This window comes from Protopterus annectens, chromosome 3.part1, assembly GCF_019279795.1.
Source record: "Protopterus annectens isolate FY-2018-M chromosome 3.part1, PAN1.0, whole genome shotgun sequence".
In the NCBI taxonomy this organism is placed as follows: Eukaryota; Metazoa; Chordata; order Ceratodontiformes; family Protopteridae; genus Protopterus; species Protopterus annectens.
The window spans coordinates 81,991,020-82,016,097 of record NC_056732.1 but is presented as its reverse complement, the minus strand read 5'-3'; the positions used below and the strand labels follow the sequence as shown (position 1 = coordinate 82,016,097).

At 38.1% G+C, this 25,078-nt stretch overlaps 1 protein-coding gene across 1 annotated transcript in view; it reads left to right on the top strand.

The window, feature by feature from the left end:
• The window catches only part of LOC122797635 (fer-1-like protein 4), a 1,984,889-nt gene that overhangs the window by 290,875 nt on the left and 1,668,936 nt on the right, over nucleotides 1–25,078 (top strand). Inside the window, exon 8 of the mRNA XM_044066179.1 lies at nucleotides 12,282–12,616. Within this exon, the coding sequence (XP_043922114.1) occupies nucleotides 12,282–12,616 (335 nt within the window). The remainder of the gene's footprint in view (nucleotides 1–12,281; nucleotides 12,617–25,078) is intronic.

Sequence of the window (25,078 nt, the reverse complement as noted above, 5' to 3'; positions counted from 1 at the left end):
TACACTTGTAATAGGTGACTCTATCATCAGGCACACTGACATCCCGCTCACCAGGCTGAACAAGGAGAAGGTCACGGTGAGCTGCCTGTCGGCGCTAAGATCCACCACATAACACAAGCACTCAGGTCACTCCAAGGCAAGTACAAATATGACTCAGTCATTGTCCATGCTGGTGTGAATGACATGAGACATACCTCCCTGGACTACATGAAAAGAGACATAGAGGAGCTCTCTGAGCATGTAGCCCAGGCCGGTATGACCCTGACCTTGAGTAGCATCTTACCCTCACCAAGAATGATGCCACAATATGAAGACAAGATGATCAATTTCAACAAATGGCTTAAGTATTGGTGTCATTCAAAGGGGATCCAATGCCTGTCAGCCTGGGATGACATGCTCGACAAGCCATGATGCTTTGCTAGGGACGGTGTGCACCTGTCACCCCTGGCCTTTCGGATATTGGCAAAGGCTCTTGCTACCCCCATAGTGCCTTTTTTAGGCAAGGCTCAAAAGACAAACCCACCTCCATAGGTATCACAAGGTATAAGAAACTAAGAGTAATGCTACTCAACGCCAGAAGTCTAAACCTCAAGATGCATGCACTCGAAACTCTCCTTAGCATGGAGAACATTGATATCTGTGCAGTAACAGAAACCTGGTTCAAGGCTCCCGAGAGCACCCCAGCACTACCAGGTTATACCTCATACCATGCTTTTCGGCCCCAAAACTTGGACCGAACCACAAAAGGAGGGGGAGTATCAATATTCGTCAAAGATACCCACACCTCCAGGTTGGTGGCACAGCATGAGGCATCAGAGACTATCCATGTGCAACTAACAGTGGGTAAAACTGCCTTCCAGTTTATAGCCTGCTACAGACCACCCTCCCAAACCCAGGAACCCCACTCGGCCTTCCTGAGAACACTGGAAAATATGAAGGTCTCTCCAAACACCATTATATTGGGCGACTTCAACTACCCAAACATAGACTGGGGGCATTACTCTAGCTCCAATACCCTAGCCCAAAGGTTCCTAGAATTTATAAACTCAAATGCTATGGAACAACTTGTTACCACTCCCACAAGAGGGGAAAACATACTGGACCTGATCATCACCAACATGGGGACTCTATGCTCCAGACCAGTAGTGTATCCCTCACTGGTAAGGTCAGACCATAAACTAATCTCACTGGATATTCACATCCTGACTCCACCCCCTGCCCTGAAAACCACAATGAAAAATTTCTCTAAAGCAAATTTCACACTCCTCAAAACCGAGGTGGAATCCTTCAAAGCCCCCGGGCCTGTGGAAAATATGGCCCAGACTGCAGAATCCTTTATAAACGTATTCTATGAACACCTTCAGGAATGCATGGATCATGCAATCCCAAATAAAACCAAGACCCAATCCTCCAAAGGCAGACGTCCTGTCTGGTGGACCCCAGCCATAAACAAACTATACGATAGAAGGAGAAAGCTACTACATGATAGAGCAAAATCCTAAAAAGGGAAGGCATCTCTGATCAGTATTAGCAAAAAACTACAGGCACTAATAAAATCGTCTAAGGCCAGCTTCGAGAGAAAAATTGCACAGGACACTAAGGATAATCACAAGGCTTTCTTTAGTTATGTTAGGAACCTGGGTGGGAATTCCCAGATATGCTCAGAATTAGTCCAAAATGACAAAAAATACACCGAACCCACAGACATTGCCAACATCCTAGCTGACAGGTTCAGCACAAACTCCCACCAAAGGGCAAATATCTATCCCAGCAGAGTGCTGCCTCCTGACATCTCAGATGCTCAGGTAAGAGCTGCCCTCTCCAAAGCAAAAACACAGCATCAATGGGACCAGATGGTGTCCCGGGCTGCGTCCTACATGAACTCCAAGAAGAGCTAAACCCAAACATAAAACTACTGTTCAATCTCAGCCTTACTACAGGATATGTCCCCAAAGAGTGGCATGCAGCAACAGTGGTCCCTCTCCACAAAGGTGGTGCCTCAACGGATCCTGGAAACTATCGCCCCATAAGCCTGACTAGCTTGGTCTGCAAAGCTATGGAAAGGATCATCATGGACCTCATAAATAAAGATATTGGGGACCTACAGACACTGGATCCTACCCAGTTCAGCTTTGTTAAGGGCAGATCCTGCCTCTTAAACCTGGTTGATTTCTTTGAAACAGTCACCAAGGCCATCGACGAAGGGAAGGTAGTCCACACAGCCTATCTGGACCTCGCAAAAGCCTTCAATACAATACCCCACTCAGGCATTATAGATAAGCTCACCAGCTTAAATATAAACCCCTATGTCACTAGATCGGTTGCAAACTGGCTCAAGGACAGAACCCACATGGTTAGAATTGCTGGAGCCATGTCAGACTCCAAACCAGTTACAAGTGGCATCCCACAAGGCTCAGTCCTGGGACCTCTCTTGTTCGGTATATATTTCTCGGAGGTACAGGCCAACATGGAAGGACTGTGGCTGACCAAGTTTGCAGATGACTGCAAACTGGGCACCATAATCGACTCTCCAGCCAACACAAGCATCCTCCAAAAGGGCCTCATAGAAACAGACAACTGGTGCCAGAGCCATGGCCTCAAGCTAAATGCCAAAAAGTGTATAGTCATCCCCTTTGGCGAAAACAAAGTGCCCACAAATTACCACATAGGTGGTAATCCATTAAGTACAGAAGAATTAGGGACCTGGGGACCCAAGTTGATAGCAATCTCTCATTTGACAACCACGTGGCCAAAGTGGTTAGAAAAACATTTTATATAGCCCACCTAATCATGAAGAGATTCACATCTAGATCAGGGGAGGTCATCATGCCTCTTTACTCACCCCTCATCAGGCCCATAATTGAGTACAATGCCCCTTTTGGGATGTACCTTACCAGACACCTGCAGCAACTGGAAAGACCCCAAAAGTACCTCACCAAGAGGATCAAAGGGCTCAAACAGATGCCATATGCTGCCCGGTTAAAGAAACTCCAGCTCTGCTCAGTGGCATACCGCCTGCTCAGAGGCGATCTGTGCCTGACGTATAAAGCCATGTCCAACCCGGAATTAATGGACATGCTGCACCTCAGAAAATCCAAATCCCATCAAGCTACATGCTCGAGAGACTTGAACCTCAGCACTGAAATAAATAGGACATGTTGGAGGGACAGATTCATAACCCAGAGGCTCCCTTCACTCTGGAATAAAATCCCAGTCCAGGTTAGGCAGAGTCCCTCATTGACTCTCTTCAAGAGGAATCTTGATGAGTGGATGGGAGATCGTAGGTTTACCCTGGGTATCACTTCTGTGTCACTGTTAGACAGAGGCACAGTATACTAACCTCGAAAAAGGGCATAGCAAAATTAATTTAAAATGGGTGGCGAAAGCCAAACACACTCTGGCTAGGCTTATAAATGCCCTAGGGCAGATAGCCTAGTATGAACCTATGAACCTATGAACCTATGAACTGGCTCAGAGATAGAACCCACATGGTCAGAATCATAGGTGCCATGTCCGAATCCAAACCATTTACAAGTGGCGTCCCACAGGGCTCAGTTCTGGGACCTCTCTTGTTCGGTATATAATTCTCTGAGGTTCAGGCTAACACAGGGGGATTATGGCTGACAAAGTTTGCAGATGACTGCAAACTGGGGGCCATAATCGAATCTCCAGCTGACACAAGCATCCTCCAAAAGAGTCTCACAGAGACGGATGCTTGGTGCCAGAGCCACAGCCTCAAGCTAAATGCTAAAAAGTGCATAGTCATCCCCTTTGGGAAAAACAAGGTACCCACAAATTTTCACATAGGTGGTAATCCATTAAGTACGGAAGAAGTAATTAGAGATTTGGGGACCAACGTAGATAGTAATCTCTCCTTTGATAATCACATTGCCAAAGTGGTTAGAAAGACCTTCTATATAGCCCACCTTATCACGAAAGGGTTCGCATCTAGATCGAGAGAGGTCATTGTGCCCCTCTACTCGTCACTCATCAGGCCCATAATTGAATACAATGCCCCTTTTGGTATGTACCTTACCCGACACCTGCAGCAACTGGAGAGACGCCAAAAGTACCTCACCAAGAGGATCATGGGCTACAAACAGATGTCCTATGCAGCTCGACTAAAGAAACTCCAGCTCTACTCATTTGCTTACCGCCTACTCAGAGGCGATCTATGCCTGACGTACAAAGCCATGTCAAACCCAGAATTAATGGACATGCTCCACCTCATAAAATCCAAGTCCCTTAAGAGCTACACACTTCAGGGACCTAAACCTCAGCACAAAAATAAATAGGACATGCTGGAGGGACAGATTCATTTCCCAGAGGCTCCTCTCACTCTGGAATAGAATCCTAATTCATGTTAGACATAGCCCCTCGCTGACCCTCTTCAAGCGAAATTTGGACGCGTGGGTGGGAAATTGCAAATTCACCCCTGGGATCTCTCCTGCATCCCTGCTAGACAGAGGCACAGTAAACTAATTTTAAAAGGGTACCTTCTGTGACCTACTTTACAGAGGCACAGTAGGCTAATCTAATAGGGAGGCGGAAGCCAAATACACTCTGGTTAGGCTTATAAATGCCCTAGGGTAGATAGCCTAGTATCTATCTATGAACCTATGAACCTAATCCACACAAATATATGAGAATGTACAAAGCATAACTGTCAAGTGTCTTTCACAAAAGAGGTGAAGATAAAAATGAGAATTAGAGGTCAGAATTTAGAAGCATTATGTGGAAGACCCATGGGAGATATGAATAATTGCCATTTGACAGAAAGGGCTATGTGACTGTAACTAGCTTACCAGAATCGCACAGGGTTAAAAATAAATAATTCAAGAACCCATGGGATATACATAAGGCAATTTTTTATTAAGGAAAGAAATGGCAAAATTATAGTAAAATAAGGTTAACAATCTATCAAGTAGGCAGGGAGATGTAGGTTTCATTACCGATCACATTCAGAATTTTTAAGTTCACTATGAAAAGAGAAATGCCTTTGAGCTATATGAGTATGAAGTTGTTGGTCACTTTACTCTAAATAATTGCAGGTTTAACAAGTTCTCTGTGGAACATGGTGTACCTAACTACCACAGGTGACAAAACCCCTAACCTGGATAATATTACAGCCTTGAGGAATACTTTATTACTTCAAATAGAAGTTCTGATGTATGGAATTTCTTTAATCCTATAATTTAATAATTGCAATACATTACACTCTGTATAACTGTTGAAATAACTGCTCTCTACAGCATATGTCAGCTAAACTAACTTGATACAATGTGTTGTAATCAAACACAAACTGCTTCATAGTGGTGCCCTGTTATCTTATATTTGCATTATACCCTTTAGTTCATTATCCTACAAGTCTAATAAAAATTAGTCATACCTGATTTATTTTTCAGGGGCTGTAATGACTTATTATTCAAGTTATCAGGTTAAATGCATAATGTCAGATGTAAGTATTTGATTAAGTCAGACTCTTGTTTTACATCACTTAAGGTAACAGCTGTATTGTGTGCTACAGAATAGTGCAGTTCATATTGCTACCACACAGTTCTTAGTTCTCTTATTCATGTCTCTGCTGGTGTGACTGTTTTGGAGAGTCTCCAAGAGAATCCTGTGTCTACGTGGGTTTTGTTAAGTTCTCCAGTTCCCTCCAATGTCACCAAAGACATAGCCATAGCTAAATCAGGCATCACCCAAATGTGTGTATTCCTCATGCATGTGTGTGTATATGTGTGTGTGTGTGTGTGTGTGTGTGTGTGTGTGTGTGTGTGTGTGTGTGTGTGTATGCATATGCATGCTAACGTGTGTGTGTGTGTGTGTGTGTGTGTGTGTGTGTACATGTGTGTGGTGTATATGTGTGCGGTGTGTGTGTGTGCGCATGCTCGTGCGCGCATGCGTGTGTGTGTGTGTGTGTGTGTGTGTGTGTGTGTGCACATGTGTGTGATATATATGTGCATGTGTGTGTGTGTTGCTGTCCTTTGATGACCTAGGACTGGGAGCAATTGATTGCAAAATTAAGTTTTCTGCCTTAGGCTCAGACTCCTTTGTGACTCAGTCTGATTAAGTGGGTAATTGGAGAATAATAAAGTTAACAATTAAATAACTGGATAACTTTTTGGAGGCTAGATATGAGTTTTGTCATAGAAGGCCCCCATTAGTGACTGTGATACGATTAAAAACTAAGGATTTTGAGGATTAAAATTTCCAAGCACATTTTCATAAAGTAGCCAGCTATAATGAAGAGCTATAAAATATAATGAGCTCGCTGAGCAGTACTACGTACCTGCTCAAGAAGGGTGATGGATGTGCAGTAAAACATTGAATTGTCTGCAGCATAGCACTAAAATTAAGACACAGAAGGTGAATGTTGCTCAGAGAAATAGTGTAACTGAAGAAAATGTAACCATTCACTAACAATTTGATTAGTACCTTATGAAGCTGTAATGTTTGTTAAGTTATAACTGAACCAAGTTTATGATCTGACAAGTTTAACAAGGTAAATTAATTGGGTGGGGAGGGAACAATTTCAAATCCATGATGTCTAAGAAGGAATTAACACTTTTTTGCTGTACCTCCCTTTGTTTCCAAATGATTAAAAGAGTTGATGGCCAGTAAGGACCCTGTGTTAGAATAGATCCATAAAACACACTGCAGCAAAAACAGAAGTAAGGCCATAGAAAAAAAAAAATATATATATATATATAATTTTTGACACTTCACAACTTTCAAGCTTTTAGATTTATAAAAATGTTTCTAATTTTAAAAGTTTTTTTTCTAAATAGTAGTCAGGTTTCATTTAGTATTGTCCAAATCTAATTTTTAAAGTATTAAAAGTTGTATGCTTCCTGACAGGCACATTATGTTCTAAGGCCCAATGTCAGATTTCCTCAGCTCTGTTGCAGAAGAGAATGAATGTTGTCTTGTGGTGTTATTACTTTGCCTGTTTTTGTTTTATTAAATTTAATTGTTTACCAGATAAATCCGGAAGGCAAAAGTTATTCTTTCCATGGGTGACCCAGGACTACTATCTTTCAAAGTTACTCTGAATCACATATTAGGAAACACAGACTAAGGGGGCAGAAACACAGCACTATAATATTAAGCTCCATAGCATGTCACAACCCTCCCCAATCCTTTGATTTAGCTACAGAAACTGGTGATTTAATACAATTTTAATACTTGAAATGTGTTATCTCATTGGTTTTATGATTGTGTGTGTCTTTCGGCTTTTTCCGGTTTTAGGGCCACACACACTCCGGTCCGCTAATGATTGGCAGTAGAGTTTTACATGCTGGCTTGCCGGGCCTAACGCTCAACCTTCAACGAAGGAACGCCCATTCACGCATGTCGTCACACAGCAGACGCTTTAACTGAGAATCGAACGGGCAACGTCTAACTGTGAGGCGGCAACGCTACCGCAGCACCACCACCGCAGTATCTGTGTATAAATGTTATTTAATATAGAGCTAATGTGGGTCCCTATAAATACCCTGAATCATGGAAATTAATTTACCTACAAACATGTCATACTTATTCCATTACTTCTTATCTTATCTCTGTTTTTTTTTGCAGCATACTAAATTTCTGGAGAAGATCACTCCTTTTAATTTCTCAAGCAAAATTTAATGATTCAGACTGTCAAAGTCATCTGACTCATCTAGATAGACAGAATCTGCTTGTAGGCCCCTTTACATGATTTCAGTTGTGGAAAGAGTAGAGACACAAATGTACTGAGCTGAGGTGATGAGTATACATCAGCACTTCTCCATATATAACCACTTAGAACCTTGAACCCCCAGCTTAAAATACCAAAACACGTCCAAGATGCAAAGTTACTTTATATTAATAAGGGTATGCTTACCATGATTCGGAAGGATACATCATTTAATGAATGGGAAGCACCTAATGTGAGGAAGGCTAGAAACTGTTGTATGGCAGCATATGGTTGCTCTTGTATGGTAACTGTTGTGTGTGTGTGTGTGTGTGTGGGGGGGGGGGGGGGTAGACAAAGATGTAGCCATACACTGGCTAACACGTTTTAAAACTATCAGTGCTAACAAAGACCCCCAAACAAGTGCTGCCAAGAGTGGCAAATTCCTGTCATACAGAAATATTTATTGGTTCATGCATAGAAGACAAGCCCTTTGGCTACATATCATCCAAATTATTTGCCTTCTGGTTGCTCAGTATCCCATTTGTATAATATGACTTACAGTAATGTGAGCTGGAATAATGTTTATTCACAATCTGTCAGAAGTTGCGTATTTTCTTAGATGTTGAATTGTTAGCAGTCATGGGTTTTATTAAATGTGTGAAATGTATAACTTCTCTTTTAGTAATAATACAACAATGTATATTAGAACTGAACTGTGTACCCTGTTCACACTCATTGTTTCCTGTTAAAAAATAAATTACCTCATGATAAAATAGAATGTTTATATGTGTTCGAAGCAGCTTCGTTTAAAAGAAATAAAATGCTGTGTTTATGTTCTGAACCAAGACTGCTCCCTCAGTCTCTCTATATTGACTGATATGTATATATATATATATATATATATATATATATATATATATATATATATATATATATATATTAGTTGTTTCACAAAGAAGTGCACAGTAACTGTTACCTTGGTGACAGAAATGTGGCTGGAAGCAATGTGTAGCAAGAATGCAGTGGAGAAAAGGCATGCTGGCACATGAGATACATCAGTAGCTCCCCCTGGGAAATGGGTGCGTGTGTGTGTGTGTGTGTGTGTGTGTGTGTGTGTGTGTGTGTGTGTGTGTGTGTGTGTGTAAAACATAGTTTTGGCTAAGTTCCAGATACTGCTGATAAGACTATACTAGAAGGCACTGAGCTTAGACCAAGTGGTGAAATTCTTGGGTGCTATAACAGATATATTATCAATATATATGTATAAAATATATATCTACTATAATTTAATCCACGGTGGTGGTGCTGCGGTAGCATTGTCGCCTCACAATAAGATGCTGTCCGGTTCGATTCTCTGCTGGAGTTTCTTCTGCGTGGAGATATGCATGAATGGGCGTACCTTCGTTGAAGGTTGTGCATCAGGGCTGGTAACTCGGCATGTAAAAATCAACTACCAATCATTAGCGGACTCGAGTTCTGCTGTGGCGACCCCTAACCGGGAAAAAGCCGAAAGACACAAACAAACAAATTAATAATCAAGATTACATACAAAAAAATGACTGTAAAACCATTTAAAACATATTTTGAACTTTTGCAGTGCGTAGTTTAATATGCTGCCTATAGACATAGTATTATTCATCCCTGGTGGTTCACCAGCATTGAGCTTAATTTGCCAAATCTGATCACCCTTAGGATACACTGAAATCTGCTCAATACTAAAAAAATATATATATATATATATATATATATATATATATATATATATTTTTTTTTTTTTTACATTTATTACATACTGTACTGTACTTATATAAGGCATTATTTTAATTTCCCCTATCAAAATTATAACTATATCCATATATTCTTTTCTTAAATGTGTGTTCTATTCTCCCGACATAATATGACTGACAATAATCACAAAAAGCATGGTATATAAGCCCTTTGGTGTTCCAACTAAAGATGATATGAAATTAAAATTTTCAGTTCATAATCTTCATTCCTCGCCCCTTGTAAATATTTGTAAAAACTTGTGTTAAGCTAGTAGGTAACCACTTTGCTCATCAAATAATGGGCCAATAATGTTTATTTCTCCTAGATACATTTATAAATCTGAAAATGTTGTTTTCTATTTTCGGAAGTATATTAATGTTACAAGTAGACATTAAGGCGAGGGTGGCCATGGTGGTGCAGTGGTTAGCATTGCTACCTCACAGCAAGAGGTTCTTCGGTTCGATCCTTGGCTGGAGTGCCTTCTGTGTGAAGTCTGCATGTCCTCCCTGTGGTCGCGTGGGTTTCCTCCGGGTGCTCCAGTTTCCTCCCACATCCCAAAGACATGCTGTAGGTGGACTGGTCACTCTAAATTGGCCCTACAAAACCCAAGTATAATGTAATGAAGCCCCAGAGCTATAGATTAGCTAAAATTACCACAGAGATGGAACCATTTCTGAAAAACCTGAACAACTTAGAGAATGATTTTCTAGTGAAAGGCTATGAAAGTCAGATGTTAAAAATCATCCTGGACCCCATTATAGAACTGAAAAGAACTGAAGCACCTTCACTCAACCTCCCCAGTAGGAGAATCTTAAGAAATTCCACAGAGAATAAGAAATGCAAAAATAGCTGCATCCTGACATACACTTTGGATTATCACAGTATCAAAAATGTTATTGAAAAAAACTGGGTCATTGTCACAGGAAACCCTTTTCTGATTAACATCTTAGGTGAAGCCCCATCCTTTGTTTATAGGAAGGCCAGGAACATTAAAAGCTTTGTTGAATTTAAACCTAGATCATATGAGAAAAACACTAAAAGATGTGACACTATCCTGGATGCATAGACATGGGTGTCTTGAAGGAGACATCCTGAATATTCTGAAGAAACATGAACTCATGTGGCAATTAAAGCTGAACTCTTTTAGGAAACCTGGACTAAACTACTACTGTTCAATTAAAAGTATACTGGAACTTATAAATTGCCACATTGTTTACATGACTAATTTTATTTTATTTTATTTTATTCTACCAGTTGGTTTTAAATACCATTTTAAATCACTTGTAATGTAATTTTGTTTCCATCATCATACATTTTTTCTTATTATTTTTTTTCTGGTTCTCTTTTTCTACTTTATTCAAAATGATGTGTAATAACAATACTAACGAATTATGCGATAATATTTTTCTAGATACTTTTTAGGGTTCTTGTACACAGACCTGAAGAAGTCTAGAAGGGCGAAAGCAATCTTTATTAATAGGTTATGAAAATATATTATGATTTTTGCAACTTGATTCTTTATGGGCAAAGTGTATATGTATATATTTATATATATTTTTTGATTGCCAAATGGATTAAGGTTGATATATTTCCAGTCATGTAGTATATTGTCTTGGATAAAATCATAAACTTAATAATCTGGTTAAATAAGAGGCACCACATCATTACAAATTTTATTTAAAGTACATAAGGGTTATATTAATATGATAGCTACTAATTAGGACAGGACCAGCTCAAATGTCACACTGATGGGGGAAGTGATGTGAATTTAACATGTGTACCAATAAGATTTTGTTTTACAGCGCAATAAACCACTCCCTTGCCTGATAAAAAGTATATCTATATATGAGTGTGTGTGTGTGTGTATATATATATATATATATATATATATATATATATATATATATATATATATATAGAAAGCTTGTGAGGAAACTATTACTCTATTTTTGTTTTACTTGGATGGCTTGTTTGTGTACTTAAAGGATTTTTCACTGGAAACAGACTGCCTGCCTTGCTTGGATTACTTTCGAATACTCAGCAATTCTGCACAATTATATATTTTTTATTATTTTTTTTTTTTACTTAAGATGAGTTTAAGTTAACTAGTTCTACTACTATTGTCTGATCTGATTAATATACAGTGATTAACTACAGCTATATGGACTGAAAATCTTCCACACAGAGAAGTTTCTTACACTGTTTTACTACAGGATCAAGATATTCTGCCTACAGCCGTGATATAAAAAGCAGGAAAGGTTTGGAGGCCAAATTATTGTAATAAAGAACTAAGAGTAAACAATAAAACACATTCAAGTGGCTTTTCCAGTACCTCAGCAGTGATTGGGACAATTCAGAGTAAGGCTTAAACTTGTCAAGAGCTGTGGTGCACAGACCAAGTGTCAAGACTACTGCATTATCAATAAAAAGATAGAAATATAAACCATAAAAGCATGTAAACCAAATATTATGTTGAAGTGTTTCTTTAAATATAAATAATATGTAGTTATTATTCAGTACATGAACAGTATGCTAATTCAGTTTGTGTAAATGTGTTTCAGTTGTCTAAAAAAGTGTTCTTTAAAGTTAGGACATGCATATAGTGCAACTGCTTATACAAATTTATACAGATTAAAGTTAAACCAATTATAGTACAGGCACAGATGCAGAAGTGCATTCATGTACATTAGCATATGATAATAAAACAGTGACATCATTTAATATGTTAAACAAATATAAAAGCAGCACTTTAAAACTGTGATATAAAATAAGTTAAATGACTTAATTTAGAGCGACTTACTTTCGAAGCATATTTAATTTTTTTCATGTTGTGTTTATATTATCTAAATAGGTTTTATGCCTACCTTTGGACCTTCATGGATCAATTTGTATGGTTCTTCACAAAATACCACAATGAACGATGACCAGCAGAGCATTAATGAAGGCCTTGGTGAAGGCACATACTACAGGGGCCGAATCCTTGTGGCAGTTCACATGGGAGTGTATGGCATATCACCCACGAGGATGAAGACTAAAAAGGACAACAGTATGTTTAACAAGCTGAAGAAAATAACAAAAGTAAAGACAAATGATACAAGCAGTGGTGAGTCCGCAAAAGAGCAAAATGAAACAGAACAGCCAACATCAATTCAAGTTGAAAATGAAGATATCTATCCCCTACCTGAGGTATGTTTCAAAATGATTATACAGTCTTTTATAGCAGTTACAGATACACTTTCCTCTGGGTATCATAGGCTTTTATCACAAAGCAATTTCTTACATATTCTGTCATATCTTTCCCCTTTCACTAAAGTTCTTTCAGAAAAGTAGTCATATGTAAAACTTTTACAATGTTCAGATGCACCTGGATAATGAACAGCTCCTTCTGCCTTGTGCTAAACTCCATAGATATACAATGTAATTCTTCACCTGTCCTCTTGAGCTAACTAGAACATTAAATCTTTATAAGCTTTATAAAGCATATTATACACTGCGGTGGTGGTGCTGCAGTAGCGTTGTCACCTCACAGTAAGACATTGTCCTGTTCGATTCTCAGCTAAAGCGTCTTCTGTGTAGAGACATATGTGTGAATGGGTGTACCTTCGTAGAAGGTTGTGCATCAGGGCTGGCAACTCGGTATGTAAAAATTTACTGCCAATCATTAGCGGACCGGAGTTTCACTGTGGCAACCCCTGACTGGGAAAAGCCGAAATATACAACAACATAAAGCATATTATACATTCATTAAACTATAGTTTTGTCCATTTGGGATGCAACAGGTACAACTGGAGACCTTTTGACAAATAATAAACCTGTTCCATGACCATACACTTTCTCTTGCTCAAATCTGGTTTCAGCCTATAGGAGCAAATTTAGTCAGGTATTTTGGCAGGGCAGTCCTCAATATCAGAATAATTCTCAATTTTTGATTGTTAGAAAGTAGAATGACTTGAAATATATTTATTTCATTACTCTATCTGTCTATCTATCTATCTAGCCATACTTTTATTAATCAGGTTAGTCAGCTGGTCATTGGACTCTTTTCAGCTATGACCTAAACATGTAGCACAAAGATTAATACAGCATATCTATTTCTATAGGTACAAATATAGAAATTGCTTTACACAGTGTTTTCAAACTGAATTTTGGAAGTCATAACAATCAGATTAAGGATACATGCTGGAGAGACAGTCTGCCACGTAGTGGATCAGATTATGGCAAAATGTGCAATGAAAAAGTGGTATTTGCCCACTGGCTGAGAAAGTGGGAAATAACTTATGATGCATTTTTCTGCTTCCACCTGTTTGAAAGTTTCTTTTTTTTAGGTTGGTATACAGGAGCTGAAGGGCCCTTTTTACCTCTGACCTTGTTACATGGGGACACAGGGAAAAAAACAAGCCACAAATAATTATAAATACTGTATATAATTAGAATTATATATATATATATATATATATATATATATATATATATATATATATATATATATATATAAATATATATATATACATAGAGAGAGAGAGGTGGGGAGAGAGAGTTTATTTTTTTATCATAGAGAGAATGAACAAATGGTATGGGTACTAAAATTTTCAGCCAATGAAAATTAGACAAAGCCATTGTTAAGCTTTATGTGGAATTGCTGGATAAAAATTAACAATATAGCAATGAGCATACCATTGCATATAGCTGTGTACAATATGTATGTGGTGATAGCTAGTTAGCCTGGCCTTAAATAGTCAGAGTGAAGGTATGTTCCTGATCAACAGCAGAAGTGGATCCCAGACCTTTTCTCCCAAGTGGAAAAAAGCCTTGGTAAAACACTCAACTGAGCAATTTATGGGATTTTGAAGGGAGCAGAGAGAATGGGTTAGAGGTGGATGAGCAGAAGCTGCATGTAGCTGGATTAAATTTAAGAAACAGAATATGAATGGGACAGTGACAGATGAAATGAGGTTTTGCAGATTAGAGAGCAATGTTAGCCTTCTCTGACAGGGACATTGCTTTAGATTTCTTGAGTGGAATGTAGTATTATTTGTGCCGTGAACCTGCATACATTATTAAAGATAACCTGTAAACTATTTTCCATGAAGGGTATAAGGAGGTGTGGACAACCTTGTTGTGATGCCTTTGATTTTGAGTGTTAAAAAACTGCTCTGTTATATGACAGGTGACAAATAAGCTTCTCATGTTACTAGGTAGTATGTCAAGATATATTTGAAGGTAAACTTAGGGTCAACTTTGAAACCTCAGCCTTTGAACTCAAGTATTACCTGCAGTAATCCACTACTCAACAGAACACAGTCGAGGTGTCAGAAGCACATAAAAACAGGCAAATAGTGTGATACTGATGATAGCTGATTTATCTAAAGCCCATGACATATTATCATCTTTATAGAACAGAGTAGGAGTATGGGGTTAGCAATACTGAAAGCACTGGTGAAAAAGAGGTTCCAGGATGGATACATTTCCGAGGTATGGAAAGGGTTACAATACACTGCTGGAGAAGATCTTTGTTATCCTTACCAAGAAGAAGAAGTGCTCACTTGTATACATTTGTTAACCAGATAAGCTAATGGGACAATAGTGTTCCTTTTCAGGAGAGACCCACAATTGAAGTAACTTGTACAGTACCACAGCAAGCAAATAAAAGTGAAAGGTACCACCTCTGTACTGTTTATTCAGTTTATTAAGAGCCTTAATCATCTGTGCTAATTGCCAGTCTACTGCAAGTTACTTAAGCTATTTGTCTAAATTTATCATGTAATTTTGAGAGACCTCTGAGATTCATGACTAAAAAGATCAACAACCCCAAAAGTCTTACTTATCAGGAGACACTGTCATTCCCTTCTCAGCACTCTGTCTTTTACAGACTCCTTCATGGATATCAGTGCTTAGTCTCTTAAGCCATGGAAAATATAACCCTATTTGACCTCCTGTTACAGAACTAATGGTACCGCAAATACTCGCTTAATGGAAATAAACCTTCATTATCAGAAAATAAGAAACATTAGCATGATGGAGTCATATCTGAATGCATCCAACAGCTGTGGAACCAACTTCCACTACATGTCAAGTAGAGTAACACCCTTGCCTCCTTCAAGACAAAACCACACAAGTGGATGGGCAGCCTCAAATTCTCCCCTTGGTCTATATTGTCTTCCATGCCGTGAAATTAGTGGCAACTTTTCAATATTTTTTTTTTTGGCTAGGCTTATAATGGTCTGCAGACTGATTGCCTAGTACTTACACATGAACTTTATCTAGTTTTGTGAGGTAGGGGGAGTCTGTAGTATGATAATTCTGTTAGGACCCTATGATTCTAAAGGTCGTACATGATATAAAGTATATGGTTTATGGGTGAGGTGGCAGTTGGTAGGGTGCTGTGACCTTTCCTCAAACAATGCTGCTGACTGCTGACTAGGGCAAAGGAGATGAAGTTTGTATAGGGCTGTGTTGTGAAAGCAGTGCCTAGTATTTCTGAGATTGGTGGAATAAGGAAGATGGGGCAATAGGAAGAGAGGAATAGTGGAATCCTTGAGAGGAGTTGTTATAGCCATCTACCTCTCTGGATAGCTACCATTAGAAATTTAATGAAGGGATTTAGACCTTAGACTGGGAGTTATAACCAGCATGACTAGGGGAAGGGTTACTGATGTGAACCATGAACTGTTGTACTAATATATTCACAGTGTCAGAATAATTAGTGAAAAGCTGGTCATTATGCTCAGTTTTAGGTTGGTTGGTTTACTAAGATTTGACTCTTACTAATGCAGTGGTACAGTGGTTAGCATTGTCACCTCCCAACAAGAGGTTCTCTAGTTCCATTCTCAGCTGGAGCACGTTCTGTGTGGAGTCTGCATGTCCTCCCTGTGGTTGAATGAGTTTTGAAGACATGTGTGTGTGTGTGTGTGTGTGTGTGTGTGTGTGTGTGTGTGTGTGTGTGTGTGTGTGTGTGTGTGTGTGTGTGTGTGTGTGTGTGTGTGTGTGCCATCTGTGAAGGTTGGGCACTGGGCTGGCAAACTGACACTGTAAAAACTTCACTGCTAATCAATCTGTGGATCTGTGATCCACTGTGATGACTCCTAACCATCCAAAGCTGAAAGACACTGCTGATTTACTAAGATTTGACTCATGTGCCATGTTTTAATGTGTTTGGTCTTGAATTAGCAAACAATGTTTGTACTTCTTTCTTGTATTGCAAAATTCCACCCAATTAGCATATACGTTCAGAATTTTGAAAGATTTCCAGGTGGCTTTTCTTGACCTGAAGGTCTTTTTTCACATCTAAATTTAGTCATTTGCAGGGTTACATTTGGTCCACTAGTTATAAGCATAAAGTATTTATTCTGAACTATCACTAGTGTGTTGAGAGCATATTCTACAATTGAGATACAGTCTTTACATGCTGTAACATAGGACCTTATGGTTGTTGACGAGTCATGCAGAAGGGACGGTTCTTGTTTCTTCTTGGAAGCTATAAACATGATAATGGAGCCTTATAATGTTGTTACCTCAGCAGAGAAAAATGGTGATAATTGTGTAATGGTCACTAAAAATGAGGAGTTGATTACATAAAGAGAATATTTGAGTTGAGTTCCTCAGCACTTAGGAGAATAAGTGCATTGCTTTTTTGGTTTAGTGGGGAGGAAAATAAGTTGTGATAATGAGTTTCATGTGCCTGCAAATGATTTATTTCTTTGTGAATTCTTGTGCAGGCTGCTGCCTGCTAATGGCATTAGAAGACATCTAACTGCTTTGGTGGATGTGGGGAATAAATTATGGGATACAGCCACATTCAGCTTTAGAGGACAACCAGCTAAACATGAGATCATAAGAGACAGGATTCTAATTTGTTAGGATTCTAACAGACAATGTCTCTTGGAAAGTGTCTAGCAACAAACAGCAGCATACCCCCACCGATCTTGTACCAAACCTAAAGGTGTTGAAAGTTTGATGGAGGGAGTCAGTGGATAAGGCCATTCTGTTGATCTGCTTTAGAAATTACTTTGATATACCCACAATAATGTGCCAAGTAATAATTATGACAAACTGAGTGACAAACTTCCTTAAAATCCAGATGTACTGTATCAGACCTAACTTCATATTTGCAAAGTTGTACTGCACAAAAAAGAGATAAATGAATAGTAAATTAATAAATAAACAAAACAAAGCCATTTTGTTATGCATTTGTTCAATTTATTAAGGATCGGTAGATATATAGTTCATAGTGGCATATTCCTTATGGAGAACATGGAGTTGTTACATAGATGTGGGGGTATGGGGCATTAGCGTACAGATTCCTTGAAGGACACAGAGTGGTTTCACCAACAAGAAGAACCACAAAAATCACAGAATCATGGAATCATGGAAAATACAAGACAGCTGGACCCTGTGGCGATTTACGACTTACCAGTATCCCTTTACAGCTTACCGCCTTTTTCACAAAACAACACTCCAGTCATATCACGGATGAATCCGTGGATACCAAGCCAGTTGTATGAACTCCTTTTAAGGACAATAGTGCGTTGTATTGGTAAATTTGGACAGGAAGTTTGTTTCATAGAAGGGGTAAAGCATTGCTTGACATATCTGTTTCTTGACTATGTTTTCTTTATTTGATTAAACAAATAAACAGGTTTAGATCACTGGTTCTAGTGTTAGTGGGACTGTTTGGTTTGTGGAGATAAAAGATGTCTTGGACTATTGGATCATTAATGTCATGAAAGCCAAGGCACATCTTGGCCCTAAGGAATCAGTAGGACATTGAATAAAGGGATAGTGCTTCCAGCCTCTCCTGAAAGCTCTTGTCTTTTAAACCTGTGCTCTTTTAGTTAAAAACCTCTGAGGCCTTTCCAGTTGCTTAATATGTGTAATAAGATACATCCCAAAAGGGGCATTGTACTCAGTAATAGAACTGATCAATGCAGAATATAGAGGGATAAGGGGTAAGAATTTCCTTGGAACAATATGGAATACCTTTTGCAATCAGTTATACCAGGTAAAAATATTTCCTAGCCACTGTTGCAATGTGATTGTCAAAGGCAAGCAGAATTATTTACACATATACATGGGTTTCTCACCAAACTTTAATTTTGAAGAGGGCTGTTATCTATACTATAAGATGGATGAGGGATTATTTAGCAAATGCAGTGATAATGTACTTTTTCACATTTAGTTTTAACCCATTTTTTGAGCACCAGTTATTGACATCTCATCTGCAAACTTGATTGCCTAGAGATTCCCATTTGTAATTTTTTGAGTTCTGTGAAGGAGATGTCAAATAGTAGGTGTTCCATCACGCAACCCTGGGTAGTACCACTGGTCACCTTCATGTTTACTGAGGATGCACTTCCACTCTCAATACATGGATTTTACCCGTCAACCAATTTCTTATCCTTCTAACTGTATATGGTCAATTTGGAGCTCATGCAACTTTGTTTATAATGTTATCATACCTATCAACTGTTGTCCAGATTTTCACAGAATGCCAAGATTTTTGTCTCATATTTTTGGTCTGTTGCTCATAAAGTTTTTCGCTTTCTGACAAATCACTGAGGATTGAAGTTGCTAAATAATGACATATGTTTTAGTTTCAGAATTCATATCCTTCAGAAAATACATACTAACACAAATCATATTATTCTAGCAACCTTCTAAGTATATAAGGTCAGTATTTAAAATCTGTCCATATTGCTGATCCCTTGTCCCCCATTATTTTAGGTTTTGTCCAGATTTTATGCAGTAAAAGTTGAGAGATATGAATATTATTATGTGGTGTGGTATCAAAAGCTTTAGCCAGTTTGAAGTATGCTGCATGGACAGCATGTCCACTGTCCACAGCCTTTGCTAGACTGTCAAATAAATTGACCAGATTTATTAGAAAAGATCTAAATTTAACAAAGCCATATCACTGGGGTAAAGCCTTATAAGATACTTGATATCATTATTAATTAGGTCAGTTTTGATGGCTTTGCAAATGAGACCAGTCAAGCTAATGGGTCTGTAGTTTTTGGAGTCAGTGGTGAGTTCATCATTGTGAAGTGACACCACAGCAGCTATGCTCCAAACTTCAGGGACACAAACCTATGGATAACTCCAGGTTAAAAAGCTATAGAAGGGATTAGGTTTTCTACTACTCATCAGGCAATCAGGTGTAATATCAGACCTCATGGATCATGCATTTGTTTCATTTTAGTGAGTATCTTTAACAAGAGTTCTTAGGTTATAATGAGGCAGTTTAGATTATATGACATATGTGGGATTTGTACAGGTGCTTCAGTGGTAAAAATTGCACTGAATGTGTTTGATAGCATGTTGGCGGTCTCCACTCAAGCCAAGCAGGTAGTGCTATTTTGAATAGGCTCTGAGCAATGCTGGGTGTTATTCCTTAGCTTCCTAGTGTAACTAAAAAGGATTTGTAATTACTTTCAGCTTCTAATCCTAGTCTAAGTTCATGGGGTGCTTTTGTGTTTCTAATGGCATTATTTGAATTCCATGTATAGCTTGGTAATCCTAACCTTAATTTGAGAGATGCTTGTTTTGCTAGATAATTTAAGATTTTTTTCTTTTATTGTATTTTTATTTATAAATGTGGATCACCAGGCTGGTTTACTTTTAAAACTTCACATTTAGTTTGGATCTCATTGGGACTGCCAGGTCAATGCATTTACCTAGGTGTGCATAGAGTTTGTTTGCATAGTTAATTGCTAAGTCAATATCTTGGGTAATATGGTTAATCTTGAATTTTGAGACTTTGTCATAATATTGTAGAATGTTTGTACATTTGATGACACTGAATTTTATGATGCTCGCATGTAACTGTATGGAGATTTTGAAGGAAAATGTTTTTAATTTGTGAGGGGATTTAACTGAAGAAGGGATAGTTGATATCATTGCCATGTCGGTGAGGAGCAAGTCAAAAGTATTTTGCTCTGTAGTGGGATCCTTGACAATTTCTTCCATGGATCATTTATTTATGAAATTAATGAATTTTTGGATACAACCTGCAACTGAGGTATAGGTATCCCATTTTATCAACACATAGTTACAATCTCCTAGAATAATGTAATTTCTGATTATTTAGAGTTCATCCTCTGTAATTAGGATCCCAATATAGTTCCCTAGGAGCATAGAGGGGGTTCCTATAGGATGCTATGATCTGATAGCAGGTCTTGTTCAGTATTGCTTTGGATGTCAATCAGCTCAGTTTCTGGGTCTATAGGGACCTGCCGAAAAGTGATGTGGTTCCTAACAAATATGGATACTCTACTGAGATTAAGATGTGGTAGGTACAAAACCCTGAAATGAAAGAAGTGCTTCTGTACTTTTGCACCAAATTTCTGTAAGATGGCATACACGTGTAGCCTTGTTAGTGTTGAGTCTATGTGTCTGACAATGGAGCCACCAATCAACAGTACATTTTGGTTAGGAGGGTATCTAAGTGCACTCATTTTGGAATGGTTAATTTCATGTTGACCATGCCTCTCAACCTCTTAGCACAATAATTGTATACAAAGTCAAAAATGATGGCAGGACAAAAGCCCAGAAATAGGAGCAAATTTTAAAGATTGTTCTTATAAACTTAGAAAGTTGATAGAAGAACAGGTTTTGCATTAACTTACATTTTCTGAAGAAAATTAAACTTAAATATCTGTCATCAGTATGTGACTTCAGTCCTCAGTGATTTTCCAGAAAACCACAGATTTTATGAGGCACAGACAAAAATAAAATGCAAAAATCTGAACATTTCTGTGAAAATTTGACATTTGAGACGTATGCTGTTGACCCTTTATGGTACTAATGCTAATAAGTGATTTAGTGTTTGATATGCAGTGAGCCCAGATCTTTAAAGATGAGGCATGAACTTTTTAATGGCATAAGCATAGGACTGTTTAGTGTATATTTCCGTGGAATGTAGTGGTGGTATGTGTTGCTCACAGGTCATGCTACTTTGTGAGAGGGAGGCTTCCAATCTGGTTAAGAATGTACAACTTTCACATAGAGATAGCAGTGAGCTAAAAATCAATTCATTGTCTGTGAGCACCAGGCAATGTTTATACTGCCTGAATATCCAAAGTACAATGAGGATATCAACTGGGAGTGGACAAGCTAGCTAAACTTCCATTTTAATCCAATAATACAGTAATTTATTAATACAATGATCATATCTGTAATGCAAAAACTGGATAAGTAATATTTCAGAACTATGGCTTAAATTTTCATATTTGTTAAAAAAGTAATAAAGATAAGATGAATAAGAACAGTTGATGGTAAATCCAGATACTGCTGGCTTGAATCTAATTAGTAACAGTATAGGAATACAGCTAGACTCATAGTATGATAATGGCTAGGTTTGCTGGTAGAGAATTTGACAGTGGAAGAGATTGCATCTATTATAGCTTTGTGCAGTTGTTGGAAGAGAAGTTTCCAGCACGTTTTATCTCCCACAGGGAAAATAAAAGAACCAAGTAGAAAATTAGTTTGGAATTCTGCTAAAAATTCCTACTTCTAGAATACAGCAGCAGTTTATTTCTCTGTTACAGAATCACTACCTTTGGTTTAGATGCTAACACTTGACCACAAACTAAGTGGAAAATTTATAAAACAGTAGCAAAATTAACACAATCAGAGGGAATCATTAAATCAGATACCAGAAACACTCTGGCAATGCAGTTGCAGTCAAACCACTGGCAATGCAGTTGCAGTCAAACCACTGTATAAACACAACAGAACATTTGTTTTTTTACCAAACAGTAATAATGTACATTAAAACTAAAGTAGTGGTCAAACTGTTTAATTTAGTAGGTAACTATGTGTGCAATACAAAACAACACATCTCTGCTCTTTAGATGAGGAATATGCTCAAAATGCCAACTTTAGTAATTTCAGACCGTGTGCCTTTTGCTCAGCAAACTGGAGCTTTTAAATTAAGTCAACAAGCAGACTACTTCACACTATTTATTCCAGCCGGAAAAGCAAAATAACCTATATAAAAAGACTTTGGAATTCAACCAACAATGTCTACTTCCAGCTGTGATGCCTGTGCCCTGGCCCAGCAATCAAGGAGCCTCAGTCCTCACCACTAACACCAGAGAGGGCATCTCATATATGAAGGAAAGGATAACAAATACAAACAGTAAAGTGCAATTTCCCTTAAGAACATACAAAGATCACAGTCAGTCTGGGGCTGGTCCCTCCCTTGCTCCCCAGGTCCCCAATAAGACTCCCCACTGGCACAGCTATAGGATCCAGATCTCAGCCTAGGTGGGCAAGCTAAAACCTCCAGCACCCTCTCTGTCCAACCAGTGCTTCTTGTCCCTGCTCAAGTAGCTGACACACACACACACACACACACACACACACACACACACACACACACACACACACACACACACACACAAACACACTTTGAGATGAGTTTATACAACTACACAGACACTCCTAGGAAAGGCTGGCACAGGCTCTCCAGCTATGCCTCCTTTTTCCCAGACTATACAGTAGTACCATGCCAATACCCAGCTAATATTTATCAGCTACCCAAAGGCCCTTAAAGGGGTGTCAAATTATTACTGTGCAATATTATTATCCAGTTTGGTAGTATAACCCAGGGCTAAAGCTATTAGAGTGGCTTTGTGCAGTTTTATCAAAGGCATGCAAGTACTCATAAGAGCTTAAATTATCTCTACATTAACCAGCTTCAGTTAAGAGGTTTTAAAATATTTAATAATAAATAATTAAAACCACAAGACAATATTTTTATTACACAGTGCTAGTCAAGAGTTCAGAGATCACATAGAAATACTTAAAATAATTCAGTAGTACAGCTCTGACATCACAGAAAAACACTTAGTCTAATATTTCTAGCTCCTAGCTATTTCTAAAAGAAAACAGAAGTCTATGATAACTTACATATGAGCAAGACAGTGCCGTCTGTTGGATGATCAAGATAAAAATGCCTAATGCCTTCTGATTCTCTCTGTTTAAATTGCTATTGCAGTCCTTGTTCCATTATATCATTTCACACTTTCCTGGTGTTCCCAGGCTAACAGAAATTACATAATTGTTATGTTGCACCTGCAGGAAACTACATCAATAAAAGACATTCCATATGTAAACTCTAGTAATTATTCCTTAAGTTAAAATAATAGGCAGGATGCTTCACTCCAGACTCATTGACTCCAAATTCTAACTTCAAAGGGACAGACATGAAATAATTTTAATTTCAAAGGGCAGACAAAAAATGCTTGATTTCGTTTTCGTGGGCAATGCTGCTACGTTGTTTTAAGTTCAACATTTCACAGCATATTCTTTCATTTAAGAAAACAAGCTTGTATTTCAACATTTCACAGTATTTTCTTTCAATTAAGAAAACAAGTCTGTAATTCAACATTCATATTTACAAATGATAGAATTATCTGCACAATTCATCTGGCTAGGCTGGCAGCCTTCACACCAGCCTATAGCAGCAGTTTATTTCAGTGCTACAGAACCACTACCATTAGTTGTTAGAAGCTAACACCTGACAAAAAATAGCAGGGAAACTTGTAAGATATCAGCAAAATTTAGAAAAAGCAGAGAAAACACCAAATTTGTTACTAGGAACATTGCAGTGATGCAGTAACAGTCTGGCCACTGCATAAACACAATATAATTCTTTATATAAACAGTAAAAAGTACAGCAAAAATGAATCACATAATACTTAAAATTATGCAATTTATTAGGCAACTATAATGCAACAGAAAAACAGTATTTTGTTGCTCTTTAGATGAGATTGCATACTCTGTGCTTGGCCTATGGGAGTTTTTAAATTAAGACAAGCTGGCTGCCTCACAAGTGAGTATCCCAGCAGAGAAAAAAATGAAAGAACCAATAGAAATAATTTAAAAGATGTATGTTTGTTTGAGTGTACACCTATCCTTGTATGGGTGTTTATTTATGTTAATGTGATATGAATGAATGAATGAATGAATGAATGAATGAATGAATGAATGAATAGGTTGTGGCTCTATATGTATGTGCATTTATTTACTACCTCAAGACTGTATCTGTTATGGATGTGTGTTTGTTTTACTGAGGAGTCTATTTGTGTACTAGGCACAGATAGTTGTGCATATTTGTTTTATTTCACTGCGGGTCTGTGGTGTAAGAATGGGCAGATGCATATATAAATGTATTCTACTGTGATGTGAATTTATGAAGTGAATATTTGAAAATGTTTTGCAATCGGGGGGTCAGAAATGGATGAGCACTGTACATTTTTTGTGTGCTGTGTTTGATAGTACAAGTTTGATTGAATATGCCTTGGTGAAGCATGCCATGTCTTTATGGATATTGAAATAAACATCCATGATGCATGTAACTGAAATAGTTTCCTTTTACATAAGAAATTTTAAAGGATACACATTCTGGATGCAAATAAAACCTTTTCAGTTGTTGATTATTGTTTGCAAATTGTTTTATGTTGATTTTAAATCACAGGGTGTCATACAGCTCAGTACTACCAGGGAGGTTGACAACATCAGGTAATGGAATCAGTCACTCTGCTGCACCATTTGTAGTAATCCTGCTAATGAGATTATACCTCCCTGCCCCTCTCTTCCCAGTTTCACTTGCCATCTTATACTTGCTAGTCTCCTGTCACTGGCCCA